Raw genomic sequence first — 18,111 nt, 5'->3', positions numbered from 1 at the left:
TTCTGTGTCTCCTCTCTCTCTGACCCTCCCCTGTTCATGCTCTGTCTCTCTCTGCCTCAAAAATAAATAAACATTAAAAAACAATTTTTTTAAACAATCAAACCTATGGCCAGGCTTATAAGGAAAAAGGAAATAAATTCAGCTATACAACATTATTAACAAGAGATATAACCTTATTTTTGTAAAATCTTAATGCTGTTTAATTCTAAGTGAATATGTTTTTAAAATTTCTACTAAACAGATGATTTTCTAAGAAAATATAAATTATCACAATCGCATGCATAACTGACTCAAGAAGAGGTGGGTAACCAAGTGACTTGATCATCTTTTAAAAACTTACTGAGCATACAGGAAAGTGAGCCCCTTGAAGAACTAGTCCTAAAAGACCTTAATGTCCAGGCAGGGAAAAGGAGTGAGAAAGATGAAACAAAAAGTGTTGGTGAAGAAAACACAGCAAAAGTGAACTGGTTTTAAGGTTAAATATTTCTGACAGATAAGGAAGATGTGTTACAATTTAAGAAATAGCATTTGTAAAGGCAGATTTAGTTTAAAACAGGGGATACGCTAGTATAAGAGCACAAATGGGAATTAACAAACTGTAAAAATGAGTTCACCCTTATCAAAAAGGGGTCTGGCTTTTGTTTCAACTACCAGGAGTACTGAAATGTACTACCTGATAAAACTTTACCTGGTGCCTTAGGCTATACGCTAAAGATATGATTTACAGGGGGCTTCAGGTCACATGGTGTCAGCTCAACCTCAGGAGGGGCTAGAGACAGGTCAGTCACATCGACAGTGAACCATATTCTACATGACAGAGCTCCAATAAAAATTCTAGGCACCCAGGGTCAGATGAGCCTCCTTATTGGGCAATATTCCATGCGTACTGTCATACATCATTGCTGAGAAGAGTTAGTTATGTCCAAGATTCCACTCAGAGAAAACTGGAAACTCCACATTTGGAACACTCCTAGACTCTGACTCTGCACCACGCGTCTTTCCCTTGAATGATTTTAATCTGTATCCTTTCATTACAATAAATGTAACCATCAGTATAACAACTTTCAGTGAGTTCTAGCTAATTATCTAACAATTCCAGTAAATTACTGAATTTGATGGTAGACTCAGGAAATCCTGAACTTGCAATGGGTGTCAGAAGGGTGGCTGGGGGGCTCCTCAAATGCTGCATTTGATTTCAAAAGTTAGGGAGCACTTATGGATTGTTCTCTAACTTCACAGTTGGTATCAGAAATGGGATTCACTAAAATGATCCTGACTCACTGAAACATGTGGTCTGGGAAAAGGAAGGATGAGAGGACAGGGGTTTATGAGCCTTTGATTCCTAGATGACTACCTAGTAACTCATGGTATGGAATTGCAGCTGAAGTTACTAGAGGTAAGTTACCGATGGAATTTAGAAAGGCAGACCCAACTCCCTAGGAGTTGACTCACTGGATAAATAAGAAAATGTAAACTAATAAGCAAGCCAATTATACAATCCCTTGGTTACTGATTTTGTAGTAGTAACTAAAATGAAAGTGTATTAGGACAGATCCTGATACTGGGCAAAGCTTAGGTTTCAGTCAAGTCTGAACTATGGCCACTAGTAGCCTCAGGGCCACTCCAAAGGGAAAAAGTATGCTGGGAAAACAGAGAGAGAATACCTCTATGAGTTCTGATCAAAGAATGTAGTCCAGGTTGAGAAAGAGAAAACCAAGAAACTAATGAAACTAGAGATTATAATACAAAGGAATGCCTCATTTTGTAGACTGAGGCTTCCTGAAGCTACTAAAATATTGTGAGAGTGATCACCTAGAGGAAGCATCATTGGTTTTGAATGGTGCAGAATAGAAGAGCAACGTCTGAATTGATGCAGGACCCACAACTCCCTACCACAATCACAGTGAACAACCACAGATGGCTATACATAATTCAGACACACAGGAGGTCATTCCCAAGGACACAGCTAGCCCAGTGGACTAGATAAATGACCCCATAATGTTTGCTGACCCTGAAATGGAGGACTGTCCTTCTACTATAAATGTCAAGTGGAATTCCCCCAGAAGAAGTGGCCGATATGCTGCTTATGCAAGCCATGCTGGGTTGGCATTATGAAACCAGGATATTCACCTACTGGGCATGCCTCTCACTGAGGTCATAGTAAATACTGTGATTAAGGGGGACTCTTACATGGGCACCCTGTGTAACTTTACTGCTGCAAAATCTAGCAATGATCTGAAAAGCCTTAATGGATTTACGGTCTCAGATTCCTATTATGCATCTTACAGATGGTAAGAAAATTAGAGATTCATTAAAAAAAAAAAACAGAGAAAGACAAAGGGGAGAGTCAAGGGATTTAACACAGTAGGATGGAAATCTTCAGATGGCTATTTAAAAATGGGATGAATAAAGCAGACATTGATAGAGCTGAAACAAAGATCTTAATTTAGCATGACTAGAGGTTGGATAGACCAATGAGAGCTGATGCTCCTCAATATTAAAAAGCCCTACAGAACTCTGCTGTATTTACCCCAATTTTGAGAAAATTTAAAAGCCAGAGGACAAAGAGGACAATGAAAACCCTGACCTGGAATTGCCAAGGGCAAGCAAATGTCCTATTAACTAATCAAATTGAAGACCTAAGGAGAGGCCAGGCTCTTCTGACTCAGCCCGTAACTAGAGAACCACAGCAGTTTGCACTTGTGTGGACAGAGGCAGGGGATGGATAAGAGACATTTCTGGGACTCCTTAATATGAGGGCCCAATGCGCTCTAGTTCTAAAACCTGTCAAAGTTCTAATGGGGACCTACAGTTAGACTGGGTCGAGTGGCAATAGTTATCAGAATTAAGGTAAAAAAAAATTGGATGAAAATTGGAATATCTGAACAGACTGTGAAGTGGTTAGATCTCCTTTACATGAATGTATTATTGGGATGGATAATGTGTCTGACTGGTATTATAAAAGAGAAGGCATATAAATTTATCACCTTAAGACCAGGCTTGACTAGGCATGCTAAAATGGGAACCACTGAAACTGAGCCCACAGAAATTTGAGACAGTATATGATACCTGGTGGACAAAGAGATTACCACTCTAATGACAAATTATAAGCTAGAACGCTGGCACCAATGAATTCCCTGAACAACAATGTGTAGGTAGCCTGTGACAAAAGTGGATGGCTCATCAAGACTAACAGTAGACTATTAAAGCTTGAATAAAGTAGTGCCCCCATAACATCAGCAGTCCCTGGTATGACTTAAATACTAGAAAAAGAAACATATAGCAGACTGTAAGACAGTGCTACTCAGTGACTGATCCTGCAAATGTTTTTTTCTCTGCTTCAATCTTAAAAAAAAAAAAAAAAAGCGCCAAGAGCAATTTTCCTTCACATGAAAGCACCCCGATTTACATTTACTATATTGCCACAGGGTGATTTCAATTCACCAGCTTACTGGTATGATGGAGTTAGAAGGGATACACTATCTTGATGATACCATGACAATATAACAAACTAAAGATAAAGGTAGGGCTGACCTAATGCAATAAGGACACACATGACCAAAAGAAGCTGTTGATAAATCCAACAGGTCCAAGGACCTGCCCAAACTGGTGAAATTCTTAAGAATAACCTAAGCAGGTGCCACCATTTACATTCCATAGAAGAAGAAAAGTAGTTTTTGCCACCTAGCCCTAGAACTAAACAAGAAACCTAACATTTGGTTGCCATATTTGAATTCGGAAGGACACATATTCCACACCCGGTAATGGTTAGTAGCACCAATAAATATAACTAACCAGAAAAGGCTGTATTTGAATGGGATCCTGAACAAAGGCAGGCCATGTCTGAACTACAAAAAACAGTCTCTCTCCCAATGTTCTTGGGTCCCTATGATCCAGTTAGACATGATTTGGGGACTGTCAGCAACACATACTTATGTAGACTAGAGCTTATGGCAAAGGCCTGGGAGTGCCACTCAGCAGCAACCATTGAGATTTTGGACCAGAAAATTTCTGGATACCATGGTAAAATGTATGCCATTTGATAGAAAATTACTAGCTTACTGTTGGACATTAACAGAGACTGACTCTATGATTGAAGGACATAAAATAACCCTGCAACCTGAAATACCCATGTCTTGGGTGACAGAAGAACACTCCAGTTAAGGAAGGCAGTGCCCAGAAGAATTCTGTATAAAATAGAAATGGTTTGTACAGAAACATGCGACCAGCAGAATGCAAAGAGGAATTTATTGATTATGAGCAAACAGCCTCTTTTCCCCTAAGTATGACTCTGAAACCACGCAAGGAGTTGCTAAATCCTAGAATCACATGGGTGGTGCCCTATGAACAGCTCTCTAATAACCAAAAAAGAGCTGCTCAGTTGTCAACTACACTTCAAAACTAAATAATAAATTTAAATTTAAAAGAGAGGGAGAGAGCGTGCAAACTGGTTTCTGGATAGCAGTTCCAAGGTAAGCAGACAGCATCTTGTTTAGAAGGCTATCACTCTAGGGGCATCTGCGTGGCTCAGTCAGTTGGGCTTCCGACTTCAGTTCAGGTCATGATCTCGCGGTTTGTGAGTTCGAGCCCTGCATCAGGCTCTGTGCTGACAGCTCGGAGCCTGGAGCCTGCTTCAGATTCTGTGTCTCCCTCTCTCTCTGCCCCTCCCCTGCTCATGCTCTGTCTCTCTCTGTCTCAAAAATAAATAAAACATTTAAAAAAAAAATTTTTTTTTAAAAGAAGGCTACAACTCTAATTGAAGATGGTAATGACAAATCATATCAAGGAGCTGAACTGCACGCTCTTTTCCCTTTAGAGTTCTTACTGCAATCTGCAGTTGATGTCAAAAGTAAAGGCAGTCTTGCGGGCCACCTAACTTTGTACAGGTAGGTCTCCTAACTTTGTACAGATGATGAAAAGACTCTAGAATGACTCAATACTGTAAGCTATATTGAAGACTTGAAACTTTAGTTATGGGGGGCCACTAAAGGGTGTTTTTAAAAAGGGGGTGAGAGTGCTATAAGAGAGTGCCTGGGCGGGGGCGCGGGGGGGGGCGGTTAGGTGCCTGGGTGACTCAGTCAGTTGAGCATCTGACTTCAGCTCAGGTCATGATCTCACAGTTCGTGGATTCGAGCCCCGCGTCAGGCTCTGGGCTGACAGCTCGGGGCCTAAAGCCTGCCTCGGATTCTATGTCTCCCTCTCTCCCTCTCTCTGCACTTCCCCCACTCATGCTGTGCCTCTATCTCCTTCAAAAATAAATAAACATCAAACATTAAAAAAAAAAAAAAAAAGGGGGGGGGTGAATGGCTCAGTTGGTAATGACTCTGGATCTTGGGGTTGTGAGTTCGAGCCCCACATTGGGTATAGAGATTGCATAAAAATAAAATCTTTTTAAAAAAATTAAAAAATAAAATGGGTTGAAGGGTAGGGAGGGACTCTATTTTAGCAAAATAATCCTGGCAGCAATGTGGACACAATCAATTTGACAAGGTAAAACTCAGAGCTGAGAGACCAACTCTACCTGTGTTGCAGTAACAGGAACCTAGGGTCTTAAGTCCAATGACAAGGGTTCTGTAATAGTCTATCCTGGAAAACATACAGAGTGTGAACTAAAGAAAAGGGAGAAAACATTCAAGAGATAATTAGCACTTGAAAATAAGTGGCAAAGGAAAATGATGAGGAAAAAAGAAGGACCAGCCAGGGTTAAACTCTGAAGGAGAGACCATTGAAGCTATTCTTTCTTGTGAAAATGGATGCCATCTTCCTTCTCTTTTTTCTTCTCACCAACAATTTGAAAAGCCCTAAGTAACCCAAGAGCTCAAAGATCTGACTGCAGCTGTGAGAATGGTAATCTAATGTCTGAGATTATTACAAAACAAACAATGGTAAAATTTGGCCCTGAGGTGAAGGCATCCACAAGATTAGCCACTCCAAGTGAAGCAGTAGCCAACCTACAGGTAAGATGAAATTTGGGGACAAATTAAGAATATAAAGATTTAAAGAAGCAATTCTACACAAAAGTCCTGTATAACAATGAATGATGCCTTAAAAAAGAACAAAGATCATTATTTTTTACCTGTGATCAAGTGTGAGAGATTCCATATACTGTGACTATATTCTATATACCATATGGAAGAAAATGAGCATACGGACTGAAAACAGATCCAACTGCCTGTGTTCAAACCCAGGCTCTATCCCCTATGGCGACACCCTGTACAGATTACTGAAGCTTTCTGTAAGCGGGCTCCCTCACCTTTAAAACAGTTGCCATGCCAGTACCAACACTTCATGGGTAGTTGGTATGAGTTACACAAACAAACATGCAGCATTTTGAGAAGTGCCTCACACAAACTACAGATGCAGTAATTGTTAGCTATTAAGATTAATATATTCCCTCTGTAAGAGGATTCTAATGAATTCCAATGAACCCAAGGAATTAAAAGCACTAAGATATCCTACAGTTAAGAAACACATTTTGGGGCGCCTGGGTGGCTCAGTCGGTTAAGCGTCCGACTTCAGCTCAGGTCACGATCTCACAGTCCGTGAGTTCGAGCCCCACGTCGGGCTCTGGGCCGATGGCTCGGAGCCTGGAGCCTGCTTCCGATTCTGTGTCTCCCTCTCTCTCTGTCCCTCCCCCATTCATGATCTGTCTCTCTCTGTCTCAAAAATAAATAAACGTTAAAAAAAAAAATTAAAAAAAAAAAAGAAAGAAACACATTTCAATTTCAATGTGGTTAATCCAACTTAAGCTACCCTTTTTTGGCAGGAGATTCATAAAACCTATTTCTATCAAATTAGCAGAAGTGTTATAAGAAGAACACTTTAGAAAAGGCTGGACTAGGGCACCTGGGTAGCTCAGTTGGTTAAATGTCTGACTTTAGCTCAGGTCATGATCTCATGGTCTGTGAGTTTAAGCCCCACACTGGGCTCGCACTGACAGTGTAGGGTCTGCTTGGGTTTCTCTCTCTCCCTCTCTCTCTGTTCCTCCCCAACTCATACTGTTTCTCTCTCTCTCTCTCTCTCTCTCTCAAAATCAGTAAACTTAAAAAAAGGGGGGGGGGGGAAGAAAGAAAGAAAATGCTGGACTATGGTAAGCAAGACCATCTTTTAAATGATAATACAATTTAATAGAAACTGGGAAATTTGCTGGAGGACTGTTATACTCCTGGCTAGAATTTCAGTACATTTCTAGAATAGTTCAAATCTAATAGACTGATTGTAAGTGAATACTATTGAATTCTGAGGGTATAACAGGGTTGAAATAGAAAATTATGTATTAAAGAATTAGTAACTATGCTTAGATACTTAAGCAATTTGCAGAAAACTAAGGGATTTATATCTAACATGAAATCAGTATAATTATCCTTTGATGTTAAAATGTGTATCAGCTGGCCATACCCACAGGAAGATTACCTTTTAAGATTACAGCCCAGAGCCTAAATACCACAGTCTACTTGAAGAAAGCTGATCTGAACCAGAGGCAAAGCAAATAAAAGAAATAATGCAATTCCTTTCTTGCAAACCCAAATGTCATGATACATTTTTAACGGATATTCATAAGGTAATTAGATATGAATGTGGAAACCATTAAATAAACACATATCTGCTTTAAGAAAATATATGAAATTGAGAATACAATGCTGACAAAATTATGAAATAAATATTTAAGAGTAATAATTTTATAAAACATTTTTATAGTATTTCTTGTTAAACAATGATGACTTCTGTACCTGTGTTCTTTGTGTTCCAATAGCTGACAGTCTCTACATGTCAATCTATCACATGTTTCACAGAAAAGTTTCAACTGTTCTTGTTTATGTACAGGGCAGAAAACAGGGCGCTGACCAGATGCTCCGACAGACTCTGTAGTAAAATAAAACATATATTTTTAAACTAAACAAAAATTGTATCTCACTTTCTAAATTCTTATTAATATTTATGTACAAAGCATATAAAGAATAAGTAGAAATGCTATGAGGTAAAAGAGGAAGATTAATGGTAGCTCAATCATTAAAACTGCTTCTATTCTTACCTGAGACATCTTCTTTCTTCCTGATCAAGTGATCTTTAGTGAATTTTACTCTCTGATGTGCTTCAATACATGTCTTACACAGCCACTCTCCACATTCTACACAAAAGCCAACTGCACTTGCATTGTCTTCACAACTAGTACATACCTAAAAGTGGAAATAAATACTGATCTACATCAAATTTACAAGATATAAATCCACAAAATAAAAACTGTGACCTGCTCTCAAATACACTAAATATTTTGTTATCCATTTATCTCCAATAAAATCCTTTTCCTTCCATATCAAACATTCACGTGAGTAAATTTAAGTCTCAGAACACAAAAAATATATATAAGTAAAGACTTTTCATCTCATTTAATTAGGTAGAAGGGTACAGAACAGAATAAGGATCATTTATTAACTATAGCTGAAGTACCCTAAATCACATAACTATCCGAACATATGTTTCTCATAATTTACATTTCAGTATCAAGGTAAGAATATAAAGAAATATTAAGAAGCATACCTGTTCTGATTTCTCATCAGAACTGCTAGGAGCTTCAGATGTATCTTTCACAAAATAATTATCCACAAGGTCTATCTGTCTGCATTCTTGGCGGCATACTGGGCACCGTATTACACCAACTACAACACAAGACAACAACATTAGAAAATATTCTTCAGGAAAAAATAAAGAAATTGTGCATGATGCCCATATGAAAAGCATTCACGTATGTCACAGACAAGACCAAAGAAATGAACATTAAGAGCTGAGTAAAATAATCTACTGAGTTATTCCATTGGGGGAAAATGACATACTATTTAGGATGAGAAAACAAACATTAATATACCAAAAAAAAAAAAAAATCTAAAAGTGCTTTATTATAATATGTGTTGGCCGAATAATGGCTCCCAAAGATATCCAGATCTTAATCCTTGGAATATGTCCTATCACTTTATACAGCAAAGGCGACTTTGTAGATATGATTAAATTAAGACTCTTGAGATGGGAATATGCTGTCCCAGAGTATTGATGGACTCTAAATGTGATCTTATAAAAAGGAGACAGGGGCACCTGAGTGGCTCAGTCAGTTGAGTGTCTGACTTCGGCTCAGGTCAAGATCTCACAGTTCATGAGTTCGAATCTCGCTTTGGGCTCTGTGCTAACAGCTCAGAGTCTGGAACCTGCTATGGATTTTGTGTCTCCCTCTCTCTCTCTTTTTTTTTCCTTCTCCTTGCGCGTGCTCTTCTCTCTCTCTCTCTCTCTCTCTCTCTCTCTCACACACACACACACACACAAAAATGAATAAATGTTAAAAAAAATAATAAGATTAGAGTACAGACAAGTGGAAGGTAGCTAGTAATAGAAGCAGAGAACGGGAGTAATGTGCTTTAGGGATGAAGCAATAAGTCAAGAAATACAAGTGGCCACTGTAAGTGGGAAAAGGCAAAGAAATGAATTTTCTCCTCCTCAGAGACTCTGCAAGGAACCAGACCTGATGATACTTTGACTCCAGCAGATATTTGACTGTAGCCCAGTAAAACTGATTTCAAACTTTAGCCTCCAAAATAGTAAGAAATTAAAACGTGTGTTATTTTAAGTCACCAAGTTTATGGCAATTTTGTTACAGCAGCAACAGAAATACACGATCCATCATCTTATAAATTCTGCTTGGTTCAGAACTACTTGAATTCATTCACTTTCATGTGGAAAGAAAGATCACATGTGCCGTGCCAGTGTTCCAGCATCTATCAGAAAAAATAAACCTGCTCGGTTAACAAATGGAAATTAAAGTTAAAAACTAAAAAATAGCAACACAGTCAACACAACAAACTAATTATGTGTCAGCCATAAAACTGAGGATACAGCATCAACAACACAATCCTCACTTTCAAGAAAGGGTGCAAGACTAGTATGTAATTTTTATAGCTTATAGCACACACAACTATAGGAAGCACCACACACAGACTAGGATGTAAACAAGAGTCCCCAAGAGTTGGGAGGGCACAAATTACAGAACCTTATATTGTAGTTCTAATGGAAAACAGAAACAAATATAGTGTCATTCTAAAAGTAGGAGTATCAGTCTACCAGTAGACATATACACTGTTTAAACAAATTCAGTTATAGATTTGAAACCAAAACATAGTTCATGTAACACACAGTGCATACAAAGGTCCTGCTCAGAGGAAATACATAAAAACAATTTTTCAAATCCAAGAAAGAAACAGCATGGTGAAAAGAAAGGGGGAGAAAGGATATACATATTTCCACATTTAAGACAGCATAAATTACAAACCTGTCAAGAAACAGAGTATGTAACAAAACTACAAAGGAGATAAGTACAAGTAACTGTAGGGGCAAAAATATGTGAGCAACTAACTTACAATAAATTAAGTTTTCACTTTAGAGGTTACACTTATACATGGTCTTGAAAAATTCATTCTGTTACTAGTGTGCAGGAAGGACAGTTTACTTTGCTGACCCTGGTTCCTCGAATCCTGTACATTCCTAAGGAAAGCCTATCTCTAATACTGGCCCTCAAATGGCTCCGGTGAGATGACCTCTAACTCTTGGAATATTCTGCCTGATAAGACTGTTTTTGTATGCCTGAGGCCGTATTCAGTATGACCTCAGAGGTCTCAGTTAGGACCTCTAACTGTCTACAGTGCCTCTAAGAGTCTCAGTAGGTAATGTGGATTCCATGGAGGATCCACCCCTTTGTGACAATGCCCCAATAAAAACTCTAGACATGGGGGCTCAGGTAAGCTTTCCAGATTGGCAATATTCCTGCATATTGTCACACATAGTTACTCTAAAACTAAGCTTCTCCCACACAACTCCACTGAAAGGAGAGATGTGTAAATTTGTACCTATTTTCTCCTGAACTTCACACCATGCACCTTTACTAAATTTAATCTATTTCCTCTTTCCCTGTAATAAAATGCAACCATGAAAATAACAGTTTTTCTGAATCCTGTGAGTCCTTCCAGTAAACCATGAGGTCTGAGGGTGACCTCAAACTCAACTAGGAAAGGAAGAAACAGTATGCAAACTAAGAACAGCAAGAGCAAAGTTCACAAATGGTGGTGGTGGGGGGAGACTTTAAAAGAAAAATGTCCACATATACATATAGTTGAAGGATACAAATGATGAAGAGACATTCTGTTCTGAGCAAGAAAAACTCATTATTAAAGTATCTCTTATACCTGTGTATATGAATACTTTGTCCGAAGTCTGTTTTTTTGAACTCACTAAAATAATTATCAGATTCTTAAAAGTTCTACTTTAATCTGGCAAGCTAACATCACAGTTTATGACAACAAAAATTCATCTATTTCTCATCCCAAGCCTCCATTAAAATAATATGAAAGAATGTGGAAGATAAAAACAATATACAGGGACATTTGGGTGGCTCAGTCAGTTAAGCATCTGACTCTTGATTTTGGCTTAAGTCATGAACCCAGGGTTGTGGGATAGAGCCCTGCTTTGGGCTCCATGCTGACTGTGGAGTCTGCTGAAGATTCTCTCTCTCCTTCCCTCCCTCTGCCCCTCTCCCCCACTCATTCTCTCTCTCCCTAAAATAAAAAATATAGGGGCGCCTGGGTGGCTCAGTAGGTTAAATGTCCAACTTCAGCTCATGATCTCCACAGTTTGTGGGTTCAAGCCCCAGATCAGGGTCTGTGCTGACAGCTCAGAGTCTGGAGCTACTTTGGACTCTGTGTCCCTCTCTCTCTCTCTCTGCCCCTCCCCTGCTCATGCTCCATATTTCTCTCTCTCAAAAAATAAAAAAATAAATAAACATTAAAAAAATTTTTAATAAAAAAATATATATATCTAAAAAGATTAAGGGGATAGAAGTAGCAAAGCACACAAATCAATACACATGCAATTTCAAGAAATGCAGAAGCCAAAGGATATGAACACTGCAGAGGAAACCCAACCGAGAGTACACAAGGAGTGGAGAGATCAATCTCAGAAAGACTCTTATTTGCCATAAAGATTTTCAGACAAGCTTGGAATTAAGAAATTTGAGGCATGAAAGAAGTTCCAATGAGAGAGAAGGGAGTAAATTCAAGTCTGCAGACATCAGCAAACCCCATTCCTAGGCTGACTACTTACACCTGACCGATTACCCAGCAGCCAAGGTGTCTGTCTTACCACCAACACAAGAGTTGAAGGTTCTCCAGGAATCTTTCTGCTATCTGTTTTTTTATTTATTCAATAAACTTTAAAAGTGTATGAATGTTTACTTTGAACATGAGAGCCATTTTCCATTTGAGTTTATAAGTATGCCCTTGTAATTAGTATAGATCAGATGAGTGTGCTTGTTCCTAACTCAATCACTGAGTGCTGCCATGCCGAGTTTAGGTCATTATACAAAACTAAAACCCAAAAGCCAAAGCCAAAGTTGCTGACCACTTTTCTGCACAATATCCCTAGAACTGATTTCATGACTCCAAAGTTCAAGTTCTGAGAGGCCCATTCAGGCCTATTAGATTATTTTTAAATGCAATTTATTAAAATGTATAATTATGGGGAAGACAGAGGAGGATTCTTTTTAAAAGGCCAAACTACACAAGCCTACAAACTAGTTTATCTCCACAGTATTAGGTGGAATTTAGTTTTAATAAGTTGTTGTGGACTTCCATCCAAGATGGATGACTAGGCAGATATGGAAACACCACCTGAAATGGTTAAACACAGAAATAGCTAAAATATAACAAACTAAAATGTACTTTGAAAAATGTTATAACTGAGTCCACAACCTAAAGGACAAAACTTTGAAGTGCCAGAAACAAAAGGAAACTCAAAGCTCAAGTGGTCAGGCATCAACAGATGCAAGTGGGACACAGGGGTTACAAGTACCACTACTTTCAACAGGAAGTAAGACAAAGATTAAGGGGTGAACCTGAACTCCTTCAAGAAAGCCATGGGGCAGGCTTTGAGTGCCCTCACCCTAAAATCTTTCCCAGCTCTGGAGTCACCCACAAGAAGTCAGAATACCAAATAAGCTTTATACATAGATACATAAGCAAAGTTTGTGCTATCTGCACAGTACACAGAAAGGCCAAGTCAAGAAACTAGTAAACTCATCGAGATTAAAGGAAAGGCACACTCAGAGCTTCCTCAGAGGGAAGTGTGGCACCCCTTCCCACATACCTGGTCCTACACATCTCCTCCTTCTGGCCATTCCTGTGTTATAACATTTTATCCTAAACTGGAAATCTATCTAGTGCTGGATGACTATGGGGAAGTTTATGATGTAACCTCCAGCCCTGCTTCATGTCTTGGCCCCAGTTTTCCTGGGACTTCAGAAACATTGAGTGGAAGGGGCAACTGGGTGGCTCAGTTGGTTAAGCGTCTGACTCTTGATCTCACTCAGGTCATGATCTTGCAGTTCCTGAGTTTGGGCCTCGGATTCTGTCTGTCTGTCTGTCTGTCTGTCTGTCTCTCTCTCTCCTCGGATTCTCTCTCTCTCTCTCTCTCTCTCTCAATCTCTCAAAATAAATAAATGAACCAAGAAAGAAAAGGGAAGGGAAGGGAAAAGGGAAAAGGGAAAAGGGAAAAGGGAAAAGGGAAAAGGGAAAAGGGAAAAGAGAAAAGAGAAAGGAAAGGAAAGGAAAGGAAAGGAAAGGAAAGGAAAGGAAAGGAAAGAAACACTGAATGTTAAATCCACCATGAGTAAGAAGGAGCCCAAGGAATTCAGTCCAGCATACTGGTCATTATCCTCAGGGCTGAAGCCAACATTTCTCTTCTGTTCTCTACCCTAAGTTCAAGTTCTTATTTAGAACCTCTTCTTGGGGTGCCTGGGTGCGTCGGTTAAGCGTCCAACTTCAGCTCAGGTCATGATCTCACAGTTCCTGAGTTTGAGCCCCGCATCAGGCTCTGTGCTGACAGTTCAGAGCCTGGAGCCTGTTTCAGATTCTGTGTCCCCCCTCTCTCTCTGCCCCTTCCCTGCTTGCACTCTGTCTCTCTCTGTCTCTCAAAAATAAACATTAAAAAAATTAAAAAAAAAAAAAAAAAGAACCTCTTCTTTAATCAACTCTAAACAAAATGTACATAAAACAGAAGTTATTATCTTTGCCTTGTATCTACTTCTCTTCCTGGGATTCCTAGTTAGGTGAATTCACATATTCACTGAACAACAACAAAATGAAGCTTCTCTGAAACCTTACAAACACACAAAACTATCTCATTAGAACACCTCCCAACCCAAGGCACAAGTGGGACAGGACACCAAGTGAAGATAGGCTCATACATAAAATTACAATGCATGAAGAAACTATTACTCCAATACTATTAGAGTGAGTCAACCAACACAATAAAGCAATAAATAACAACCTAACTCATAAAAAATAAAACAATCTGAAAAAGACTTCAAAAATATGTGTAAAATACTTCGATAAAGGGTCAAACAGAATCTATGAAAATAGAGCTAAAAAGGAATCAAAGAGAAATAAAATACACTCATTGAATAAACTCAAAACACAAGTTAAATAGTAAGCAAGAGAGAATGGAAAAGAAAATCAAGTAGAAGACAGATATGAAAAAAATCACACAGAATTCAGCACAGAGCTAAAGAGAGAAGAAACTACAGAAGAGAGTAAATTGAGAAAACTAAAGAACTGAATGAGAAACTCCAGTATGTGTTGAAGTTCCAGAAGTTCATGAAGGAAATGAGGTACAGATGCTATTTAAAAGAAGATAATGGCTGAGAATTTCAGAACTGAAGAAATGACCCCTCATACCACAATACAAGTCCTGAACAGGATAAATAAAAATAAATCCACACCTAAACATTGCAAAGATGGAGGAAAAACTCTTAATAATTGCTAATATTACAAGACAATCAGACCAACAGCAGACCTAATTAGTAAAAAACAATACAAAAAGATAACAGGAATAGTATCTTAAAAGCTTTTAGAGAAAATAAATCAACTTAACAATCTATATGCTGCTAACTATTCAAGAGTAAAAGCAAATTAAATTTTCAGACATATAACAATACTGCTCATTGCTACAAGAATAAAGCATTAAATTCAACTATATAAAACCGCCAATTTTAGACCACTTATGACCTGCAAATATGGTAATTTTATACAGTTTAACCTACTACCGGCTTTAAGAACATGGAAAAATACTTAGGGGTGCCTGGCTGGCTCAGTCACTAGAGCATGCAACTCCTGATCTTGGGGTTTGAGGCCCACATTGGACATAGAGCTTACTTTGAAGAGGGAAGAAAAAAAAAAAAGACCATGGAAAACTATTTAGAAGTGAGATGCAAAAAATAATTAGCAAAATCATTAATACACATTTTGATATCTAAATATGCATGAGTTAAAAGTAAATATGTACAGGTGTAAATATTAATTTAGGGAGATAAAAAACATAAAATTAAAACACTGAGCTACAATAATATATTCTATTATATTCAAATGACAGTTTGACAAATCATTCTATATACACTATGAAGAGAAAACTGAGTGATAAAATGTCAATTAAAAAATAAAGTAAAATCTTGCCTTAACAAAAATAAATGAAGGCATCAAAATTCAAATGTATAAAATACAGTCCAGTTGTTGAAAACAGATATGACTGTGTACACTTTCTTAGCCAGCCAATAACAAGTGTCTGAAGTGAAGACTGCAGTTTGGTACCATGTTCAAGTGTTAGTAAAGACCTTTTTAAAGGTTTAAATGTTTAAAGACATTTTTTTTAAAACAACTGTTCTAAAATATCAGCAGGAATTCTAAGTACCTCTATTGGCTGCCACCACTTTTTCAGTTTGATTCACAAAAACTGACTGATTCACAAAAAAAAGACTACTGGGGAAATAGGGACTCTGCTACCACATATCCCCTGTCTTATGTTTCCCAGACCAACTGTGCTCTACCCTGTACTTCTGCCCTCACCCCAGCAAGAATTTTAATCTGACCGTTTGAGAATGAAGGTTGTGCTGAGGACAGAAAACAAGCATAATCAAATTATATCTAAATTTGCATTAATACAAAGTTTTACGGTAAGACCAGTTGGTATTTAGTGTGAAATTCTTATATATTAGTTCGGTGAATGCTCATAACACTTCTGTAAAATAGGATCAATTATTATCCCCACTTCAAAGGTGAGGAAATTGAGCTTCAGAGAAATCAGGTAATGCTCTCAAGGTCACAGGACAATGTAAATGGCAGAGGTAGGTAAGATCTGAAACCCCAACATATGAATCTATAAGCCATGCCCTTAAAACCTATGTTAAAGAAGCTCTCTAACTAAAAGGCTGATCATTAGTAATAAAATAATTAAGGCTAAACTAAGGCAGTCATAATAGAACTATAGAGGATAAATTAGAGGCAGTATCAATTGCCTAATGAATGTCTGCATGATGAAGAGGTAGTAGTCACAGCAAAGGAAAAATTAGAAATTCTAGATGATTCACAAGCTTCTAGCATGGGTAATTCATGGATAATTACACAATTACTCAAAATGAGGGAAAAGTAATTTTAGCCAGAATGCAATGAATAAGTTTAGGATAGACTGTGTTTAACTAGCACAGTTCTGTAGTTGAAGCATGTAGAAAGAACTATCAGCATACAACTAGGTAAAATCTGAAGCACAAGGGAGAACAAGATCAAAAGAGTACAGTACCCTTCAATACACCAATATTTATGGTCAAGTATGAGAAAAGGAGTTCACAGATTTAGGACACAGATTTCAACATTTACAACTGCAAATCCCAAGAAGTACATTTTACATTAAAGGCTAATAAGGGGCACCTGGCTGGCTTAGTCAGCAGAGCAGAAGACTCTTGATTTCAGGGTTGTTAGTTCAAGGCCCACGTTGAGTGTAGAGATTACTTAAAAATAAAATTTGGGGGCACCGGGTGACTCAGTCAGTTAAGCATCGGACTCTTGGTTTAGGTTCAAGTCATGATCTCACAGTTTGTGGGTTCGAGCTCCATGTTAGCAGAGAGCCTCCTTGGGATTCTCTCTCTCTGCCCCTTCCCTTGCTCACTTTCTCTCTCTCAAAAGAAATAAACATTTTTAAAAATTTTTAATAAAATAAAATCCTAAAAAAAGGAAGCCAGTACAAATCACACAAGTATAACTGAAATAAATGAGAATCAAACATGAGTCAACTACTTTTTCTTTTTTTGGGGGGGTGGGTGGGGGGGGTCAATTACTTTTTCTATTAACCACTCATGATTAACTTATCACTGTACTAATTTACTTTTGAAATTATATTCTATCTCTGAATGTCAGTTAACTCCTAACATGACCAAACACTTTTTTTTTTTAAATGTAAGTCCCACACCTAATGTGGGGCTTAAACTCACTACCTCGAGATCAAGAGTTGTATGCTCTACCTGCTAAGCCAGTCAGGCACCCAAGCCAATACTCTTTTTATTCACCCCTAGCTTCTCCTTCCCATACCCACGAGTGGTTAGTCCAAACCTTTAATCATCAACTCCCCTCTCCTTTCCCTTAGAAAATAATTATGAATAAAAAACACAGATATATTTTCAGGTGAAGAAGGGAGAAGAGAATTTGCACCTACGGCCTCTAATTACATAAGTGGGAGGCCAGATCAAGTGATGAGAGCGAGAGTGTTGTGAGCTGAGTGCTGAAAGAATAATCCAGGGAACAGGAAAAACAGGCTAGAAAGAATATTATCAGGTAACATCAAGAGTTTCAAGTTTGAAAGGTATAACCATTCCTAAGGCTAATTCCTCTTTCCATCTTAAACCTATCTCCTGTTCAGCTCCATTCCTTCCCTGTACACAATAATTGGAGCCTAGGAAGTACTACATATTTGCTGAAAGGAAGGCAAAAAATAATGACTAGATTCTGAAGAAACAGATCACTGATCTTTTCTACAAAATTTTAGCACAATGGAAATAGCAGAAAGATTTTATTATGAGTATAACGGAGTTGGAGATGTGGAATGTTGACTTTGTTGCCCATTCTTACAGAAAGTTGGCAATGAAGAGAAGGAAAGACAAGGATTTGCTGCTAAAAAGGCAGAAGAAAACTGCTTAATAAAGGGTGAAATTGGAGATATTATATAGAAAATAACAGAAATAATTCATTTATAAACAAA

The 18,111-nt window shown here is 38.1% G+C and overlaps 1 protein-coding gene across 4 annotated transcripts in view; it reads right to left on the bottom strand.

Moving 5' to 3' along the window:
• TRIM33 (tripartite motif containing 33) overlaps positions 1-18,111 on the bottom strand; it is a 133,992-nt gene that overhangs the window by 65,090 nt on the left and 50,791 nt on the right. For all 4 annotated transcript variants that reach the window (XR_009257808.1, XM_058716134.1, XM_058716136.1 and 1 more), the window contains exons 2-4: positions 8,539-8,657; positions 8,033-8,177; positions 7,731-7,863 (exon numbers count right to left, since the gene is read on the bottom strand). Coding sequence is in view for 3 of the 4 variants with exons in the window: in XM_058716134.1 (XP_058572117.1) it covers positions 7,731-7,863; positions 8,033-8,177; positions 8,539-8,657 (397 nt within the window). In the remaining variant the exon portion in view is untranslated. The remainder of the gene's footprint in view (positions 1-7,730; positions 7,864-8,032; positions 8,178-8,538; positions 8,658-18,111) is intronic.

Source organism: Neofelis nebulosa, chromosome 2 (genome assembly GCF_028018385.1).
Source record: "Neofelis nebulosa isolate mNeoNeb1 chromosome 2, mNeoNeb1.pri, whole genome shotgun sequence".
Classification (NCBI taxonomy): domain Eukaryota; kingdom Metazoa; phylum Chordata; class Mammalia; order Carnivora; family Felidae; genus Neofelis; species Neofelis nebulosa.
The sequence above is the reverse complement of the archived record's forward strand: the minus strand, read 5'-3'. Positions and strand labels throughout refer to the sequence as shown.